Source organism: Phascolarctos cinereus, unplaced genomic scaffold (genome assembly GCF_003287225.1).
Source record: "Phascolarctos cinereus isolate Bilbo 61053 unplaced genomic scaffold, phaCin_HiC Scaffold_4;HRSCAF=312, whole genome shotgun sequence".
NCBI classification, from domain to species: Eukaryota; Metazoa; Chordata; class Mammalia; order Diprotodontia; family Phascolarctidae; genus Phascolarctos; species Phascolarctos cinereus.
In genome coordinates this window covers 673,995,506-674,015,675 of record NW_027555847.1, presented here as the reverse complement: position 1 = coordinate 674,015,675, position 20,170 = coordinate 673,995,506, and the positions used below count along the sequence as shown (strand labels likewise).

Sequence of the window (20,170 nt, the reverse complement as noted above, 5' to 3'; positions counted from 1 at the left end):
CCTTCACTCCCTGCCCCCTGGGGTGTGTAAGGGACCATCCCTTCTGCTTCTCCTATTACCACCGTTGCATGCCTGGCCTAGCCTGAATTCCTCCTTCTCACCACTATCTTGTCTCAAGGGAAACCCATCCTGTCTCCTAACTCCTACAGCTTTCATCAGTCTAAAGCTGAGGCAGAAATACTTACAGGTTTTCAACGCTGACCTCATGCTTACATTTAACACCCGCCCCCCAAATAAAGTGACACAGCAACATAGTCATGCCCACAGATGTTTCCCCTCCCATTGCTTCACAAGGACACCATCCCTCAGGGGCAGAGGTTTCCAGGATGTCAACAGCAAACCCACATCACACACCAGTAATGGCGCCTGCCAGCCTAGAGCCAAAACAACTTTATCTCTCCCTTCAGCCTTGCCATAGAATCCTGGAGCAGAAGGGATGTCCAAGGGCATGGAGACATAGCCTGCCAGGAGCTGAGCAGGAATTGACTGCGCACAACCCTGACAATCCAGCCTCCCCTTAATGATCTCTGAGCTCCCGCTCAGGGGCAAAGCATAACGTACCACCGCCTGCTGGGCATCCCCCTTGGTGGCCCTGCCCTCCTCTCAGACTTAGCACGTCCAAGACTGGTTCATCATCTTGTCCCCAAACCCTATTCCCTCCCCCGGCCTCCTTCTGATCCTACCCACAAGCTGCTGCCACACCAACTGGGCACATGCCCAATGCATGGTATGCAAGGCTCAACTAAGTCTTTACCACAGCAAGGCAGTCCTTTTCTTCCTCCTTATTCCATTCTCTATTTCATTCCCCACAGAAGCTATTCCAAGCCTTCTCTTCCCTCCTCAAACCTTCCTCACCTCCTCCCCACCCCCACCCCAGCTGAAGACCCTTTTTAGACTTTCCTGAAAAAAACTGAGGTCATTTGGCCTGGCTTCCCTTTTCTTCCACTCTCTTCATTCCAAAGCCCCTTGGCATCTCCCACACTCTCCTCCTTTTCCCTAGGGTGTATCTAACAAAGGCTTCTCCTGGTTAGGACCAAAGGCTCCATAAGTGTGCTTGCTCCTAACCCCTCAATCATCCCCCCCTCATATCTCTAATCTTCAATTTCTCCCTATCAAGTGGTTCCTTCCTTACTGCTTTCAGACATGCCCAAGCCTCCCCCTCTTTATTTTTACTTTTATTTTTTTCTTTTTGGTGAGGCAATCGGGGTTAAGTGACTTCCCTAGGGTCACACAGCTAGTAAGTGTCAAGTGTCTGAGGGGGTTAAGTGACTTCCCTAGGGTCACACAGCTAGCAAGTGTCAAGTGTCTGAGGCCAGTTTCTGACTCTTCGTGACTCCATTGGGGATTTTCTTGGCAAAGATACTGGAGTGGTTTGCCATTTCCTTGTTCAGCTCATTTGACAGATGTGGAAACTGGATTAAGTGACTTGCCCAGGGTCACACAGCTAGTAAGTGTCTGAGGCCCAATTTTGAACTCAGGTATTCCTAACTCCAAGCCCAGCACCTTATCCACTGTGCCACCTAGCTGTCCATACACATATACACAGTTACATGGTGTATCATCTGTACAACACACATATAGATGTGTATGTGTGTATATACATGTGTGTATGTATGCATGTGAGTATTTGTGTGTGTGTGTGTGTGTGTGTTTCTAGCCCTCATCTGTCATCTAAGCTTCATTTGTGCATCACCGATTGCCTAGTGGACATCTCAAAACGAATGTACCGGAGACATCTCTAACTCAACATATTCCAAACTGAATTTCTTATATTTTCCCCTTCTAGCTTCTCTGTTTCTGTCAAAGGTATCGCCATCCTTACAGTCTCCCAGATTTATCATTCTCCTTGACTTCTCCCTTTCCCCAATCTTACCATTTCTACCTCCACTACACCTCTCACATCCAGCTCCTTCTCCCTTCTCACATAGCCTCCCACGTTCACCACAGTGTTGGGTGGTAGGTTATTATTAACCACATTTTACAGATGAGGAAACTGAGGCAGACGGGCATTAAGTGACTTGCCCAGATTCACACAGTTACTCTCACCTCAATTATTGTTGCAATCACCTCACTGGTCTCCTTGCCTTGAATCTCTCCCCATTCCAGTTCACCCTTCACCCTGCCACCCAAGTAATTGTCCTCAGATGCAGATCTAACTCTGTGATTTCCCTATTTGGTCAACTCCAGTGGCTTCCTATCGCATCTTAACTATGAAACATAAACCCTCTTCAGCTTTTAAAGCCCTTCACAGTCTGGCCCCAAGCTATCATTGCAGGCTTGTGGACCTCACTCCCCCTCCCACAGTTTGTGATCCAGGGCTGCATTGGCTTTCTCTTTGCCCCTCCCACATAACACTCCATCTTCTCTCTCTGTGCCTGCATAATAGCCATTCCTCATGCCTGGAATGTATTCTGTCCTTACCCCTGCCTTGGCGTGCCTCCCTTTTCCTTTGGGAGGTAGCTCAGGCACCATCTTCTGCAGGAGACCTTTCCTGGCTCCTCCCAACAAGCTAGTGTCCTCCCTTCCTCCCAGACTACCTTGTGTTTAATGGCATTGCATCTTTTTGCATTTTATTAACTTTATATTTATCCTGCATACATATATACCTATATGTACATATCTATAGATAAGTACACCATCTATATCTATCTATATAGACTGATAGATAAAACCATGTGCATCTATCTACCTATCTCTATCAATTCTTATCTCTCCTTGTGAGTAGGGATTATTTCAGTCCTTGTACTGGTATCCCCATCCCCTCACACAATGCCTGGCTCATAAGCAGACATTAAATGAATGATTGTTGATTGACTGGTGCTAATCTTGGTTATTTCTGCTTGGCTAACAGACCACTGGTAATGTCAGCTCCCTCTAAATTTGGCACCTTGGGACAAAGCCCCTTCCACCCTACCCTGATTAGGATTCTGCTGAACCTACTTCCTCCACTGAACAGGTGAAAATGACCCTTCCCTCTTCAAATTTCTCATAGCACTTTCTCTGCACTCCTAGTACATTAAGAGATCCTTCTGCATGAGTGTAGGTGAGGATGGGTGTCATCCACTGAATCCAAGAAGAGGAGAGGAGCCCAGTTCTTCCCTGTGGCCTCCCTCTCCCCACCCCTCCCCTTCACCAAGCATGTAGCAAGGCCTCTCCCAAAGAACAGCTGACAGATCTCCCTGGAGTCTCTCCCAGTACTCAGCAGTGAATCTACTGTCCTCCCTCCTTTCCTCCCTCCCTCTATACCCACCAAGTTCATTCATGGCCCGGCGGTATTCCTCATCAAAAGAGAGTTTCATCACTGCACATGTGGCTTGGCAGATCTGCGGCTCAATAGGAACGGGCCCTGGGGGAGAGGGAAAGAGGAAGGAGAAGGTCACCCAATGCTCAGAGGCAGGTGTGGAAACTGAGGCCTAGAGAGGTGAGGTGACTCATGCAAAGTCATTCAAGTCAATAATAATTATATCTGACATTTCTAAAGCACAGAAAGGCTTGCAAAATGCTTTCCCCAAAGTGATCCTGTGAGGAGGAGAGGCAAATGTTATTATCCCCATTTTATAGATGAGAAAACAGGCTCTTGTCTGTGGTCACACAGCAAGGGAGTGTCTAAGGCAGGACAAGTCAATGATAAGGATGAGACGAGAACCCAGATCACTTGGCTCTTTCCAACAGGTACCTCCCCTTCTAGGCCCTCCCTTCCCACCCCCTACTCACTCACCAGCACCCCCCTCAGGGCCCTGGCCCCCATCTCGGCCCTGCATCCGAAGCCAGTCCCAGCAGGTCTCAGAGTAAGAGCGGATCTGCTCTAACACGTGCAGCACTCGCATCTCCTTCTTGGCCTGGCCCTCATCAGGCTGGGAGAAGATGATGTTGTGTAGGGCTGCGTTGGCCCGCATGCGGGCATCCTTGGCCCCCTCGGCGGGGCCCGCCTCACGGTCAGCGTCATGGAGGATCTGCAGCAGGAGCGGCAGGCAGCCAGAGCGGCGCATGGCCACACAGCTCTCCTGGGAGCTTGACATGGCCAGGAGGGTCCGTGCCATGTCCTCCTTATCCCTCGTGGCCAGCATGGACAGTAGCCAGAACACCACTTCCACCTGTGGTGGTGATGAACGTGTTCAGTCTCCAATGGGGACCCTTGTTCTCTGTCACCTCCTAGATCCCTAAGCCCTGCTCTTCATCCCTACCTAGATGCCCTGAGAACCCATCCATCCCCTCTCCCCATCTTGGGATGATTCCTTTTGGAACCACCCCTGCTGCACCATCCCCAGACCAACCAAGCCCACATACCCCTGTTTGACCCAGGTCTTCTTTGTCCCAGCTCTTGGAAGTGTGGGCACGGCTTTTCAATTCTTACCTTGCTGTTGCTGAGTTGGCTGGTTCCATCCTCTGGGTGTGTGGGGATTTCTGCCTCCCCATCCCCCTCTGCTCCTGCTGGCTTTGCCCCTAGCAAGGTCTGTGGGAAGAAGGGAGCTTTTGTTTCATGTACTGCCCTCTAATATAGGTATGCCTTGGGCTCTGTCCTGGGCCCTCTTTTCTTCTCTCTCTCTCTCTCTCTCTCTCTCTCTCTCTCTCTCTCTCTCTCTCTCTCTCTCTCTCTCTCTCTCTCCTCTCCTCTCCTCTCCTCTCCTTCCCTCTCTCTCTCTCTCTCTCTCCTCCCCCCCTCGCTCTCTCATCTCCCCCCTCCTCTCCTGTCTCTCTCTCCCATTTCTCTCTCTCCTGTCTGTCTGTCTCTCATCTCTGTCTCTCTCTCATCATATCATACCCCATGGGTTCAGTTATCACCTCTACACAGAAGACTCCCAGATCTATATACCCAGCTCTCATCTCTCTCCTGAGCTCCAGACCTGTATCACCAACTAGTTGCCCAATGGATATCTCCACCTCAACGTCCCATTGGCAACTGAAACTTAATGCGTCCAACAGAGAATTCATTGTCTCCCCTCAACAAAAAAGAACACCCCTCTTCTTAGCTCCTCTGTTTCCATTATGGGCACCATTACCCCTGCAGGCACCCAGGTTTACAACCTATGAATCATCTTAAGCTCTTGACTCTCCCTTAGCCCTCACACTCGACCAGCTGTCCAGTCTCCCTTTATAAAATCTCTCATTTCCATCTCCTCTTTACTCATAAAAGGCATCATTCCAGTCTGGGCTGTTATCACCTCTCCTGAATTATCCAAACAGCCCCTAATTGGGCTTCTTGCCTTCCATTTCTCCATACAGCTGCCAAATCATAGATGTAGATATAGGTGTATATATAGGTGTATATATGTGTGTGTGTGTATATATATATATATATATATATATATATATATATATGTATATAAACACTTTCCTAAATCTAGACAATCAATAAAAGTCAATCAAGCCTTGATTGGTAGATGTTGCCGATTTTAGAGGTGTAAATGAACATTTAACAACTGGCTCGCATTGTCTAGCTGGCTCCAGCACACCTTGTAGAAGCACACATCTGACCTTGTCATTCCCCTGTTTAAGAAACTTCAGTGGTTTCCTGTCGCCTCTAGGAGGAAATGCAAGTTTCTGTTTGGCATTTAAAGCCATTGCAATCTGGTTTCAAGCTATTTTTATAGACTTATTTCCCAAGACTCCCCCTCATAAACACTGCAGGCAAATTCACCCACTCCTGGTTCCCCTTCCATCCCACCTCCCCCCTGGGTTGCCCCCCAAGGCCTGGAAAGCTCTCCTTCCAAGGCTCCCTCTCGTCTCTTGGAACCCTCAGTCCCCTTTAATGTCTGGCTCAAGTGACACCTCCCACAGGCTACCATTTCTTGATTTCCTCAGTTACTTTGACTGGCTTCTCAAAAAATATTTCCTATTTACTTACATGTTGAGTTCATGGTGTTTCCCTGCAGTGGAGTGTAAGCTCCCTGAGGACAAAGTCTATTTCATGTTTGCCCTTGTGCCTAGCTCAGTGCCTAGCATATAGTAGGCACACAAACATGCTTATCAAATTGAACACACACACACACACACACACACACACACACACTCACACACCCCTTGCAGAGGGCAAGGAGGCTAACTTGAAATGTTCCTAGCTCCCTGTCCTACAGTTCCTGCCCCAAGGTTCTCTCCTCTCCTCTCCGCCCCTATGATGCCAACAGTTCCACCATTAGATCTCATTCATTTGTGCCTCCCTCATAGTTCGGCTTGTCCTCTAGGGAAGATGGGAGGTAACGGTTTTGGGGCTGGCCTCCCCCCCCCCATCCCTCACTTCCACTTCCCAGGGACTCGGGAGCACCCAGAGCACAGTGGTGACCAAACTGGAGTGGGGAGGTGAGGCAGGCGTCTCCTGAGCCCGGATGTCACCACCCCGAGGTACCTGGTGCTCTGGCTGCGGCTGCTGCGCCCGTTCCCGGGTCTGGGTCTGAGCCTGGGCTTCCGCAAGCTCCTTCTCAATCTGCTCCAGGCGAGAGGCTCGGATCTACGGTGTTAAAATATTGGGCTAGGGTCCGTCTCCAAGCAAGCGCGACCCCCAACCCCGGCTCCGCCCCCTGGCTTCACGCCCTGCCACCAGCCGGCCCCAGTCCGTGACTCGGACCTCAGGCGCTGGCTCCATCAGTGCCCTCAATCGAGTCTTTGCGTCTGGCCCCACTCCTAATCCTTGGCTCCATCACTGCCCTCAATCCAGTCCCAGTCCTTGGCTCTGCGCCCTCTCTTCAGTCTAGTCCTCCCTCCACCTCTAGTCCTCAGCCCAAAGCTCTCCCTGACCGTGTGTGTTTTTATAAAGGTGGAGGGAGGTCTTTCTAGTGTCAGGTTCCCGGTCCCCACCTGAGCCCTCTGCACCATCTCGTCCGAGGTCCCGAATCGCTCTTCCATCAGCGCTCGGATGTGCTGAGCTTCGAACTCCAGCTGCTGCCGGATCAGGTCTGTCTGCATGGAAAACTGAAAGGGATATAACAAAAAAGGAAAATGACAACGCGGCAGGATCTGTGAGAAAACGAGTTCTTTAAAGCACTTTTGGTGGGGCTGTGTCCAACCATTCTGAAAAGCAGTTTGGAACTATGCTATTAAATTGTGTATACCCTTTGACCGAGGGATTCTGCTACTAGGTCTATACCCCAAAGAGCTCAAAGAAAGAGGGAAGGGACTCATGTGTGCAAAAATATTTATAGCCTCTCTTTTTGTAATGGCAAAGAAATGGAAATTGAAGGGATGCCCCTCAACTGGGGAACAGCCGAACAAGTTACGAATGTGATGGGATACTGTTATGCTGTAAGAAATAATGAAGGGGGTAGTTTCAGAAAAACCTAGGAAGACTTGTATGAACTGATATAGAGTGAAGTGAGCAGAATCAGAACAATTTATACAGCAACAGCGATATTGTAAAGATAATTACTGTGACAGACAGTAACTCTGATCAACACAATGACCAACCCCAGTTTGAAAGGACTCATGATGAAACATGCTATCTACCTCCAGATAGACAGCTGATGGACTCAGAATGGATTGAAGCAGATTTTTTTTCTCTTTATTTTTTTACATGGATGCTCTGGGAATTTATTTCGCATGAATGTACATATTTGTAGGGGGTTTAGATTTTCTTGCCTTCTCAACGCATGAAGGAAGGGAGAGCATTCAAAACTGAAAATAGAATTAAAACTACCAAAAAACAAATAAAGCTGGAGGGGTGGTGAGGGTGGACCATAGGGCTGGAGGGGGATTCCTCCTCTCTCCCAGAGATGACAGCTGAACAGTCCAGCCACACAAGTCCCCTCCCCAACTCTTCAGATGTAGAACTCAAACCCTTGGACCCTCCACCTTGCCCCATTCCCCCTCACCGTCTCCGACCGAGGCAGCTCATCTAGTCGCTGGGACAAGCCCTGGAGCTGCCCATAATACCAGAGTTTCTCTTGTTCTTCCTTCTCAATCTCTGCCAGCAGGAAGCACCTGGTGGGAGATGGGAAGGACATAGATGAGAGGATGCCATCAGTGTTCTCTCTCTCTCTCTCTCTCTCTCTCTCTCTCTCTCTCTCTCTCTCACTAATCTCCCAGTAACAACCTTAGCTCTCTTCTCTGTCTGTGTCATTGTTTGCAAAGGACTTTCCATTCAACAAGCCCGGGAGGAAGTGAGTTTTAGTCAAGTGTCATTAATTTAATTTAGCAGATAGAGAAACTGAGGCTCAAGGGTGGGAATTGACTTATTCAAGGTCACATGGCTAGTAAAGGATTGGAGTCTCTTGGCTCCAAGCTTAGGGCTCCTTGTACAGTGCCTAAGGTCTGGGATCTTCTCTTGTTTGAATATATTCCCCAACATCAATTTTGGGGCTCCAATAGGCACACATAAAAATGATGGTTGAGTTGAATCGACTTGACAGAAAACTCATAGTGGAAGAGAAATGAGGGGATAGCTAGGTGGCACAGTGGATGGAGCACCGGCTCTGGAGTTAGGAGGACCTGAGTTCAAATCTGGTCTCAGACACTTGACGCTTACAAGCTGTGTGATCCTGGGCAAGTCACTTAACCCCATTGCCTAGCCAAAGAGAGAGAGAGAGAGAGAGAGAGAGAGAGAGAGAGAGAGAGAGAGAGAGAGAGAGAGAGAGAGAGAGAGAAATAAGGCAAAGAGAGAAGAAATAGGACACAAGGCAAATAAAGTCAGATACTGAGGGGGTAGATGGGACCAAAAACTAAAGTGAAAAATGGTCACTGTGCTGTTCGCAGTTGATGCAAAGGTTCTATAAATTCCAGAGAGGTTCCTGACTCATTCCCACCCTCCAAGATGAGAGGTAGAAGAGATAAAAAGCAGGATGTTGAATCACCTCTTTCTCCCAAAGACCTCCAGCATGTTCCCAGAGCCCTGGACCCTTCCCATGACAACACTCAGAGGGACAGGGATTGTGCTGCCCACTCACATTGTCTGAATGGAGAGACTGGGGCCCAGAGAAGATATGTGACCTGTCCAAGGTCACACAGCAAGGAGGCTCAGAGAAAGGAAGAGATTTGCTCAAGGCAGAACACCGAGTTAGTGGCAGACTCAGGACTCAAACCCAGGCCTCCTGATTCCAGGGCTGTTCATATTGGTCAACACTCTTGAAGGGCCTCATCTTCCCTGCTCCCTCTTACCTCTCTTTGTCTAGTTCCTCCAGCAGCCGGACAGTGGCCCTGCTCAATTCTCCTGATTCTTCTCTTTTCTTGGACAGCCCGGGAACAGCAGGTGCAGGGGCGGCACAGTGCAGGGGGCTGCCCTCAGGGCTTCGGCTCCGGCTCCGGTTCTGGCTGCCTGGCTCTGCAGCGAGAGCTGTGGGCTGAAACTTGAGGTTGTACAGGTTGGTGATATCCATCTGCAGGGCTGGGAGAGGAGAGAGAGGCCAGGACAGAAGGTAAGCAGGGGCTGTGAGCTTCCCTGCACCCAGGATCCAAGCAATGGCTTCTTACTTGCAACTCATCATGGCCCTAGAAAGTAGGGAGAGTAGGGATCATTCTCCCCATTGAACAGATGGAAAAACAGAGGTCCAGAGAGGAAAAAAGACTTGTTCAGGATCACACAAGTGTCATAGGACTGGAAGCTGGAAATATCTAGTCAAACTCCTTAATTTGACAGATAAAGAAATTGAGGCCCAAATGACTTTAATGACTAATGAATAGCAGGGCTGGGATTAAAACCACATTTTTCAGAAATGTTTTACATGATTACACATGTATAACCTATATTAGATTGCTTACTGTCTCAGGGATGGGAGAGGGGAGGAAGAGAGGGGTAGAATTTGGAACTCAAAACTTTTTTTTAAATTCCAAAATGTTTTATATAGCTTCCAAATTACATTCCAAAGGCTGGGAAGAGTTCATTCAAATAATTCTCAGGTCACACAAGTCAAACCACAAACACAGCTGAATTTATTAATGTTCATGGAGAACCCTGAGGGTATCGGGACAAGCAAATTGATTGTCCACATATATAAAAATGCAATAAAAGTCCCCGTATCAAATGCTGACCATGTAGACCCCTGCTGCTGACAAATCTGATCTTGCTCTTCTCTGGTTTTCAGCCCCAGAAGCTATCTTGAGTTCACTACGTTTTGGGGGGACTTTAGGTATAGTCAGATTGGGTCAGTAGTACTTGTGCACCACTTCTGCCTCCGCCAGCATGGCCTCCATGCTGGCTGCGACCGTTTTCAGGTACAAGGGCCACGACACGCCCACAGGCATGTCAAGCTGGGGGGGTGGGACCCCCATGGGCTGAGATAGGCAGAACCTCGAGCCTGGCTGGAGCCCGAGTTGTGGAGTGTGCACCCCAGGGAACCCCTGATTGCAGCCAGCACAAGCCCGGGCAGGGGGGCCTCAAAACTTTTTTTTAAATGGTAAAAATTGTTCTTACATGTAGTTGGGGGAAAATAAAATATTATTTAAAAATTTTTTTAAACCCTATATATTTCTGTCCAATACTCACAGTAATATATCTTCAGTCTCTTCCTATCTACAAGTTGCTTCCCTACTGTCTACATATGTGTCCAGGGGGCCCCATCCTTTAAAAAAAGCCTTCAATGGATCCTACCATCCCCATGGTCCTATATGTCTCTTTCCTTTCATAGCCAAGCTCCTAGGAAAAGCTTTCTTTAGGTTCACTGCTTCCACATCCTCTGATTTTGTTCACTTCACTCAGTTCTTTCTATCTGCAAGGCTCTTATTATAAACGATTTGGAGCAATGTTTTCCATACTTGCTAATGGTTTGTAATTCTTCTTCGGAGAGCTGTTATATTCCCAGCACTTAGCATTGTGCCTGGCAATGAGCAAACAGTCAATAAACCTGTTGATTGATTGACCATGCATCTATTAGGGGAATGGCTCTTAGCCTAATATATTTACTTTTGTTCTCTACATATATTGAATATCGGACCTCTATCAGAGATACTTGATGCAGGGATTTCCCCCCCCCCCCAGTCAACTGCTTCACTTTTCCTACTTGGATTGTTTTTGTTAGTTTAATACCATTCGCTTCTCAATACCTTGAAATCTAGAATCAAAAAATAAATAATAATAAAAAAAAGAAATCTATCTTCCAACCTCATCACAAGTACTCTCCAAAGTTACCAGATCGAGTCTTTGAGATAGAATTACCAAATCCCCTGACATTACACCTTGGGGATGTGCACTTGGCTGAACTATATAAAGCCATCAGTTGAGTTTATCCAACTGTATAAATCTCAGGATCCCTGTACACTTGTGTCTCAGTCTTCCTCCTTGATCCATGTAGCATTTGACATTGCTGACCACCTTCTGAATACTCTCTCCTCTCTGGGTTTTCTTGAAACTTGTCTCAACTCGATTCTCTTCCTCCTTAAACTGTCTAACTGCTCCTTCTCAGTCCCCCTCCTCAGTATCCATGCTAACTGTGGCTGTACTGCAAGACTCTCTCTCCCAGGACCTCTTCTCTTCTTTCTCCATGTTTTCTTTCCCATCAGCTCCAATGGGTTTAATTACATCTCTATTCAGACAACTGCCAGATCTACATTTCCAGCCATAGTGTCTCTCATGAGCTCTGGTCTAGCATCACTGACTGTCTATTGAGCATTTCAAAATGGACGTTCCTCAAACTCAACATGTCTGAAATAGAATTGAACCTAAGCCTCTTATTTCTGCTGAAGACACTACCATCCTTTCCATCATTATCCAGATTCATGAGCATTTATCAGCATGTTCCTCAATTATTAACTTTCCCACATCATTAGCATGGGAACAGTTTCCAGGTCTCTATTTCACCTCCATAACATCTCTGGCATCTGTCCCCTTATCTCCGCTTCCACAGTCACTGTCCTAATTCAGGCCCTCACCACCTCACCACCCTCAAAGCTCAGCCCATACACCAGCTCCTACATGAGACCTTGTTTCAACCCCTCCACTCAGCTGCTAGTGCCTCTCCCCTCCGGAAAAAAAAATGGGTTGTATTTGGCTTGTGTATATTTTGTGTTTGCCTACATACATGTTTCCCCCAAGTAGAATGTAAGCTTCTTGAGGGCAGGGACTGTTTTGTTTTCATATTTGTGTGCCTAGGATCTAGCCCAATGCCTGGCATGCGGTAGGTGCTTCATGAATGCTTGTTGATTGATTGAGCACTCTGTCCTTTCCTTGTTTCATTCAAGGTTAGAACCACAGTCACAGAATCATAGAATCTAGAACTAGGTCAAAAGACTACATATTCCAACTCTCACTGTACAGATGGGGAAACTGAGGCCAAGAGAGTGAAATATCTCTAAGTGAGTAGATGAATTAAAAGAGTCGGAGCCTGGGTCTCCTCAGAGCCAATCCAGAGCTCTCCACACTGTACCCATTTCCCGACCCATGTCTCCTACTAGCCTGGATGTTCCAGGATGACAGGAGCTTTGTCGTAGCTTTTCCCCCAGACATGGAGCCCCAGGGTTCCCTCCCCCTCCCCCTTACCTTTCAGCTGCTCCAATAACTCAGTCCGCCCAGATGATACCATTGCTCGGGCTTCTTGCTCTAGCTTCCCCTGAAGGTGCTTCAGCACCTCCTAGGAAGGAAAGCAAACCCCAGGTCGGTCAGGTTCCACCTTCCAGAGTGAGGGCTCACTCCTCCACCCCCACCACAGCCCCTGGGAGCAAGGAAGATTGCTACCTGGGATTGTTATTTTACAGATGGGGAAACTGAGGCCCAGAGAGAGGAAGGAATGGACTGTTCTTTCCAACATAGCTGCCTGTCAGTGTGGCAGTTGAAATCTGACTGGGGCGGGGGTGGGGTGGGTGGGTAGCAATGGATTCCATTATACGATCTTCCCCCCTTCATCTCCCCATTGCTTAGCTCCCAGAACTGTTCTCACCGTATCTCAACTCAACTTATACTTCCTTAACACTCCATCTCCAGCTTCCTACCTCAACAGATCCCAGTCCCAGACCCACCTCATCTCCTCCCCCAATCCCTAGCCTTGCCACCACTCAGTCATAATCTCTGTCTCTATAGCCCTTAATCCTATGGTCTGCTCCCCCCAACCCTAGCCCATGGGTCCCATATCCTTGTGTCCCTAGCTCTTGATGTCCCATGGCCCCCTTTCCATATCCTGTGTCTGTGACCCCATCTCTCTCATCCCAATGTCCCTGTCTCTCTAGGTTCTGTGCCCCCCTAGTCATACCTTCATATCAGAGGTCTCATTCTCCAACTTCGACAAATGACTGGAGTTATCCTGGAGTTCTCTCCGCAGGTGGGTGTTCTCCCGGCTCAGGGCCTCCACCTGCCTCACCAGCTGCTCATAGGAAGCTGTTGGGCCCGGCCCCGACATCTTTAATTCCTCCAGCACCTGGGACAGGATGAGGAGTGGGGGAGACACAGATTGAAGATAAGTTTGGGAGTGACAAGGGAAACTCAAGAGTCTGACTTTCTAGACACCGTCCATCTATCGCAGGATCAGAGAATCAGAGCTAGAAGGGCTATGATCTGGTATAACTTTATCATTTGATGCCCCCATATAAGTAAGGAAATAGTAAGAGAAACCTAAGTGCCCTTGATGAGTTCATGTCACTTGGTCCACACGAGTAACGTCCTCAGATCCTGAAAGAACAGGCTGAGGTAACAGCTATCCCACTGTCAGTGACAGTTGAAAGCTCATGGAGAATGAGAGAGGTCCCACAGGATGGGAGTAGAGCAAATGTGGCCCCAGTGTCCGAAGAAGGGAAAAGAACAGTGTCAGCAAACTACAGGCCAGTGAGCTTGACTTAGATTCCTGGGAACTCTCTAGGATGGATTGTTTAGAGATGGTTGGCAAATATCTAAAAAGGGAAACAGTGATTATAAAAAGCCAGCAAGGTGACCTCAAAAAGGTCCTTCCAGACGAACCTCATTTCCTTGAGGTTAGGAGTATTGACGGGAGGATTAAACTAAGAGATAAGGAAAATTCTGGGGTTTTCATTTACCTTGATTTTAGCAAAGCTTCTAAAAAAAGTGTCTTACACTATTCTTTTGGAGGAGATGGAGATATGTGGATTATAGAGTCATAACTGGTTGAATGGCTAGCCTCAAAATCTAGTCATTAATGGTTCAATGTCAACTTGCAGTAGATTTCCAGTATAATATCCTAGGGATCTGTGTTTGACTTGTTCTGCTTAGCAATTTTATCAGTGATGAAGGCAAAGATGATATGCTTATTCAATTTACAGATGATTCCAAGCTGAGAGGGATAGCTAATACACTGTGACAGAGTCAGAATCCAAAAAGATCTTTACAGGCTCTTACACTAGAGCCTTGGGCTAAATCTAATAAAATGACATTCAATAGTGACAAATGTAAAGTGCTACCCTTAGGTCCAAAAAATCAATTTCACAGGTACAGAATGGAGGAGGCATGATTAGACAACATTTTTTTTTCTGAAAAAGATCCTGGGATCCTAACGGATTGGCAACTCAATCAATAAGAATCAGCAGTATGATGTGGCAGACAAAAAAAAAGGCTAATATGATCTTGGGATACATTAAGAAAAGCTTCTGAGGAATAAGAAGGTGTTAATTTCTCTGTATTTGACCTTTGTCAGATTTTGTCTAGAACATTGCATCCAGTTCTGGTTAGAGCACTGGGCCTTGAGTCAGGAAGACCTGAGTTCAAATCTGGCCTCGGGCACTTACCAGCTGTAAGACCCTGGGTAAGTCACTTAACATGTTTGCCTCAGTTTCCTCAGCTGTAAAATGGAGATAATAGTAACACTTACCTCACAAGATTGTTGTGAGGATCAAGATAATATTGATTTTTAAAAAGCTCTTGATGTATAAATGGTGCTTATTCCCTCCTTTTATGTACCACAGAGAAAGGAGAACATTGATAATCCAGAATATCCAGAGGAGGTCAGCCTCTGACTGGAGGGCAGTGCTATGGCTAGAGGGTATTTAACAGGGCTCAGCAGTCTTCTTCCAATTTCCCACCAGCTACACTGCTTTTGACTTTTTTGGACTTTTTCCATCATGCCTCCTTGCCTGCTACCTTCCCCCTGCTCTCCCTTCCTCCCTTTCTCAGCTTCTGTTCATGCATTGTCTTTTCCCATTAGATCATAAGCTCCTTAAGGGGAGGGACTGTCTTTGTTTTTATTTGTATTTGGATCTCCAGCACTTAGCACAGTGCCTGGCACATAGTAAATGCTTAATAAATATTTACTGAATGACTGACAGATTGAAGAAGGACCTCGAGTCTATGTTGTATGAGGATAAATTGGAAGAACTGGGGAAAACTGGGAAAAACATGAATTAGAGAAAAGAAGACTCAAGAAGAAGAGAAGATGGCTGTCTTCAAGTAACCTGACTTCAGAACTCACCACCCAACAGAAACCACTCCCCCCAAAGCTACCAATGGTCTCTTGATTTCCAAATCCAATGGCCTTTTCTCAATCCTCATCCTTCTTGATCTTTTTGCAGCACAAGACTCTGTCAAGGACCCTCTTCTCCTAGATGCTATCTCCTCTCTGAGTTTTTATGACACTGACCTCTCCTGGCTGCCTAAGAAAGAGGATGGTGTAGTGGAAATAACTCCCTGTTGGTTCTAGAATCAAAGGACCTGGGTTCAAATCCCACCATTTACACTATCTGTGTTACTTGGGGGCATATCACTTAACCTCCCTGGGCAGTTTCTTCATCTGTAAAATGAGGGAATGATATTAAGTGGATCCTCCTACCTATCTGATGGCTCCTTCCCACTGTCTTTGCTGGCTCATCACCCTGCCTCCTGACTGTGTATATAGTCCAATGCTCTGTCCTGGGACCTCTTCTCTCTCTACACTTTCTTAGTAACCTTATCACCTCCTATGGGCTTAATTATCATGTCTATGCAGATAACTCACAGACCTAAGTATCCATCCCTCCTTTCTCTAGTGAGCTCTATTCTTACATCACGTGTTGGCAGAGGTATCCTAGAGCCGGTTTGTACCAGCTTGTAAGAGCTGATTGTTAAAATTTCATATGAACATTTATACCCAGAAATCAGCCAACACTACAAACCAGGGCTTGATTTACAATTTTGTTTCTAGACTCAGGAATGGAAAAAATATTAATGATGCAGATTAAACTCAAAAGAGTATTGCACATAATCCCCCGTCCCCTACCTTGAGAACTGGTAGTTGAACTTTTGCCAGAGTATTGCCGTCTATTGGACATTTCCAACTGGATGTCCCACGGGCATCTCAAACTCAGTCTAAAACAAGAACCTATTCTTTCTCCCTCAAACCCACTTTTCTTCTGAACTTCCCTATTTCTTTTTTTTTTTTTTGCACTTAACAATATTTTTCGCAATTACATGTAAAGATAGTTTTCACAATTCGTTTTTGTAAAATTTTAATTTCAAATTTTTCTCCCTCACTCCCTCCCCTCCCCCCTCCCCAAGAGAGCAAGTAATCTGATATAGGTTACAATGTACAATCATATTAAACATATTTCCATATTAGTCATGTTGTGAAAGAACTTCCCTGTTTCTGTCCAGGACACCAGCATTGTTCCAGTCAGCCCATCCTTAGAGCCATCCTTAACTCTCCCCACCTTCCAGTTCCAACTGGTTGCCAAGTTTTGTCCATTTTACTTTTATTGTGGGGCATCTAGGTGACACAGTAGTTAGAGCATTGGGCTCAGAATCAGGAAGACTTATCTTCGTGAGCTCAAATCTGGCCTGACACTTCCTAGCTGCATGACCCCAGGTAAGTCACTTGACTGTTTGCCTCAGTTTCCTCACCTGTAAAATGAGCTGGAGAAGGAAATGGCAAACCACTCCAGTATCTCTGCCAAGAAAACCCCAAATGGGGTCACAAAGAGTAGGACACAACTGAAAACAACTCAACAACAGGCAGCTAAGTGGTGCAATGGATACAGCACCAACCCCGGGGTCAGAAGGATCTGAGTTCAAACTTGGCCTTAGACACTTAGCTGTGTCACCCCGGGCAAATCACATAACCATGTTTGCCTCAGTTTCCTTAACTATAAAATCACCCGGAGAAGGAAATGGCAAACCACCCCAGTATCCTTGCCAAGAAAACTTCAAATGGGGTCATGAAGAGTTGGACATGACTGAAAAAAGACTGAACAACAACCTTTGTAGTATCTCTCCTGTCTATTCCTTTCTCTCCACTCACACGCCATCACCCTCTCCTCCTGGATACTGTCTCCTCTCTGAGTTTTTATAACACTGGTTTTCTTGGTTGTCTTGAGAGAGACAGGATGGTACAGTAGGAAGAACATAGGTTCTGGAGTCAAAGGTCCTGGGTTCAAATCTCCCCTTTGATACAATCTGTATGACTTAGGGCATATCACTTAACCTCCTGGGTCCTCATTACCTCTTACCTGGACTACTTCAGTCGCCTCCTAATTGTCCTCCCTGCTTCCAGTCTCTTCCCCTTTCCAATCCTTCCTCCATTCTGCTGCCAAATGATAGATTCCAGTGACTCCTTGTTACATCTTGGACTAAAAATGAACTCCAATATCTGATATTTAAAGCCCTCTTGGCTCCAACCAGCCTTTGTAGGCTTATCATCACTCACTCGACAGGAAGTGATGTGTTCTGTGTATGTCATGTGTCCTATGGTCTAGCTGTGCTGACAATCTCGTGGCTCCTTGTTTACAACATTGCATCTCCCACCTCTGGACCTTTGGTCAGGCTGTCGGCCATGCCAGCCTGCAACGCACTGCCTCCTCACCCCTTCCTCTTACCATCCCTAGCTTCCATCAGTTCCACCTCCTACATGGGGCTTCTCCTGATGCCCTAGCTTCTCCAGCCTCCTCCCCTCCCCAAATGACCTTATTTTTTATACATTTTATGCATTTATATAATATTATCTCTACTGATAGAATGTAAGCTCCTCAAGGGAAGGAATTGTTTTATTTTTGTCTGTGTCACCAGTGCCTGGAACAGTGCCTTGCATTCAGTAGTCACTCAGTAAAAGCTTGATGGTTGCTTGCTTGGCTGATTGAAGTACTCGAAGGTCCGTTATGTGGAAGGGGAATTAGATTTGTTCCATTCAGCCTCAGAGAGCAGAATTGGGGTCAATGGGTGGAAGCTGAAAAAAAAGCCTTGATACAAGGAAACACTTCCTTCTGATTTGAGCTGTCTCCTATGTTGGGTGTATGTTAGTGGAGACACCTTGTAGATATGAATTGAAATAGATGGCCCGTGAGGGTCTTTCCAACGCTAAAATTCTCTGGTTCTTTGGTGATAGCTACTGGCCTGGGAGAGGATCTGGGAGAGTAGGGAAGGCAGAGGATTTGGGATGCGGAGCTGACAGCCTCCAGGGGCCCCCACTGGAGGGGCAGCTTGGCCTGGGATGACAAGAAAGGAGAGAGAATCAGGGACAGACAGCTTGGCGCCAGAGATGGGCAACCTGACAGATACATGGACCAATAATCTGACAGGTAGACAGACCCATGGCTTTGGTGGACAGATGGCCCGAGATCCCTGTGGGGAGACATGGGGTTGGTCTCCAGCTGCCCCCCTCAAGCCCAGAGTTTTCTGTCTTGGTCATCCTGGCCCAACTCCAGCGTAGCCTTGTCCCCCCCCCCCCGATCCCTTTGTTTCCTTCAGGTTCCTCAGTTCTTTATTGTCCTCCCCCCCTCGATTTGTTTTCAGTCATGGTTTCCTTTCCTCCATTCTCCTGGACGATCACCACTCAGTCCTCCTCTCTTCTGACCCTCTTTGCCCACTCCCTGCTTCTTTTCTTTCCCATGTCTGTCTTTTTTCCATTCTCCATCTCTGTCTTTATCTCTTTTCTCTCCCCATTCCTTTCTCGGTGTCCGTCTCAGTCTGCCTCCCTCTCTCTGTGTGTCTCTTTTCTCCATCTGTGTCTCTGTATTCCTCTCCATCACTGTGTCTCTCACTTCTTCCCCGTCTGTCTCTGGCTGTCTCTATCTCCTCTTGCCTCTGCCTCTCAGCCTTCTCCTCTTCTCCTGTCCTCTAAGCTCCACTGCTCCTTCTCCCCTCCTCCTTCCTCCCCCTGTGGCTCTGACTCCATCTCCATTTCCCTCTTTGTTCCCTGCTCATACTTTCTCTCCCTGTCTTTGTTTTCAGCTCCAAGCGACACTGAGAACTCTCTCCACGTCTCCACCAGCAGCCCTGCCCTAGCCGGTTAAGCTCAATCTGTGACCCGTTCACATGAACCTTCCCTACCATGGGACCTCAGCCATGGCTCCTCTGAGTCCTAGGGCCCGTGGCCTCCCCTGCCCTCCTATGCCCCACCCCCACGAATCCATCAACCAGTCAGTCACCAGACACTCAGTGTTGCCTCCTCAAGTTGGACTAGGATGAGAAGCAGCTCCGTGGAGGGCAAAGTGGCCTCAATCTGGAGTCTCAGAATCACACAATACCTCAGCGGACATCTCATCCAAGCCATACATGCATAAGAAATCCCTCAGTGCATATCAGACAAGGAGGGGGAGCTCAGCACCTCCAGAGGCTGCCACTCTGCGTTGGCTCTAATTGTCAGGAAGTTAGGGAACCTGGGTTCAAGTCTTGGCCCTAACACTTCCTAGCTGCATGACTTTGGGCAAATCACTACCCTCTCTCTGGGCCTCAGTTTCCCTATATGTAAAAAAAGGACAATCGTACTTGTGCTACCTGCCTCACTGAGTGTTGTTCAGAAAGGTATTTGTAAATTCAAGGCGCTTAGGAGACTCTTACGATTTTTATTAATTGGTAACAAATAGTTTCCATTCCTTTGACACTTAATGGCCTCCAAAGCTCTTTTCTTGTGCTCACACTGTGAGGTAGTCAGTTAATGAGCACTTATTAAGCACCTACTATATTCCAGGCACTGTGCCAAGTGCTGGGGTCACAAAGAAACATGAAAACACGGCACCCATCCTCAAAGAGCTGACATTGTAATGGAGGGGGACAGGGGAAAAGGACATGCAAATAACCAGCTATTTACAAGATAGAAACGGGATAAATGGAAGGTGATTTCCAAAGGGAGATACAACTGATAGGATCCCAAAACCTTCCTACTGAAGCTGGGATCTGAGGGGCGTCTGCAGGGAAGCCATGGGGCATAGGTAAGGAGGAAGGCATGCCAAGCAGGTGCAAAGGCAAGGGTGCAAGTATTAGGAGCCACATTTTAAAGAAGAGAAAACAGAGGCCCAGAGGAAAGGAAATGACTTGGCCAAGGTTACCTAGCTAATACCTATCAGAGCTGGGATTCAAACTCAGGCCTTCGGCCTCCAGGCTCAGTGCCCTTTCCACTATTTGTTAGGG

General features: G+C 47.2%; 1 protein-coding gene across 1 annotated transcript in view; it reads right to left on the bottom strand.

Annotated features, from left to right (window-relative positions):
• APC2 (APC regulator of Wnt signaling pathway 2) overlaps positions 1–20,170 on the bottom strand; it is a 44,608-nt gene that overhangs the window by 12,674 nt on the left and 11,764 nt on the right. Inside the window, 9 exon segments of the mRNA XM_021008987.2 lie at positions 3,251–3,346; positions 3,719–4,094; positions 4,355–4,453; positions 6,344–6,445; positions 6,793–6,906; positions 7,803–7,911; positions 9,085–9,310; positions 12,398–12,488; positions 13,104–13,268. Of these exon segments, the coding sequence (XP_020864646.2) occupies positions 3,251–3,346; positions 3,719–4,094; positions 4,355–4,453; positions 6,344–6,445; positions 6,793–6,906; positions 7,803–7,911; positions 9,085–9,310; positions 12,398–12,488; positions 13,104–13,268 (1,378 nt within the window).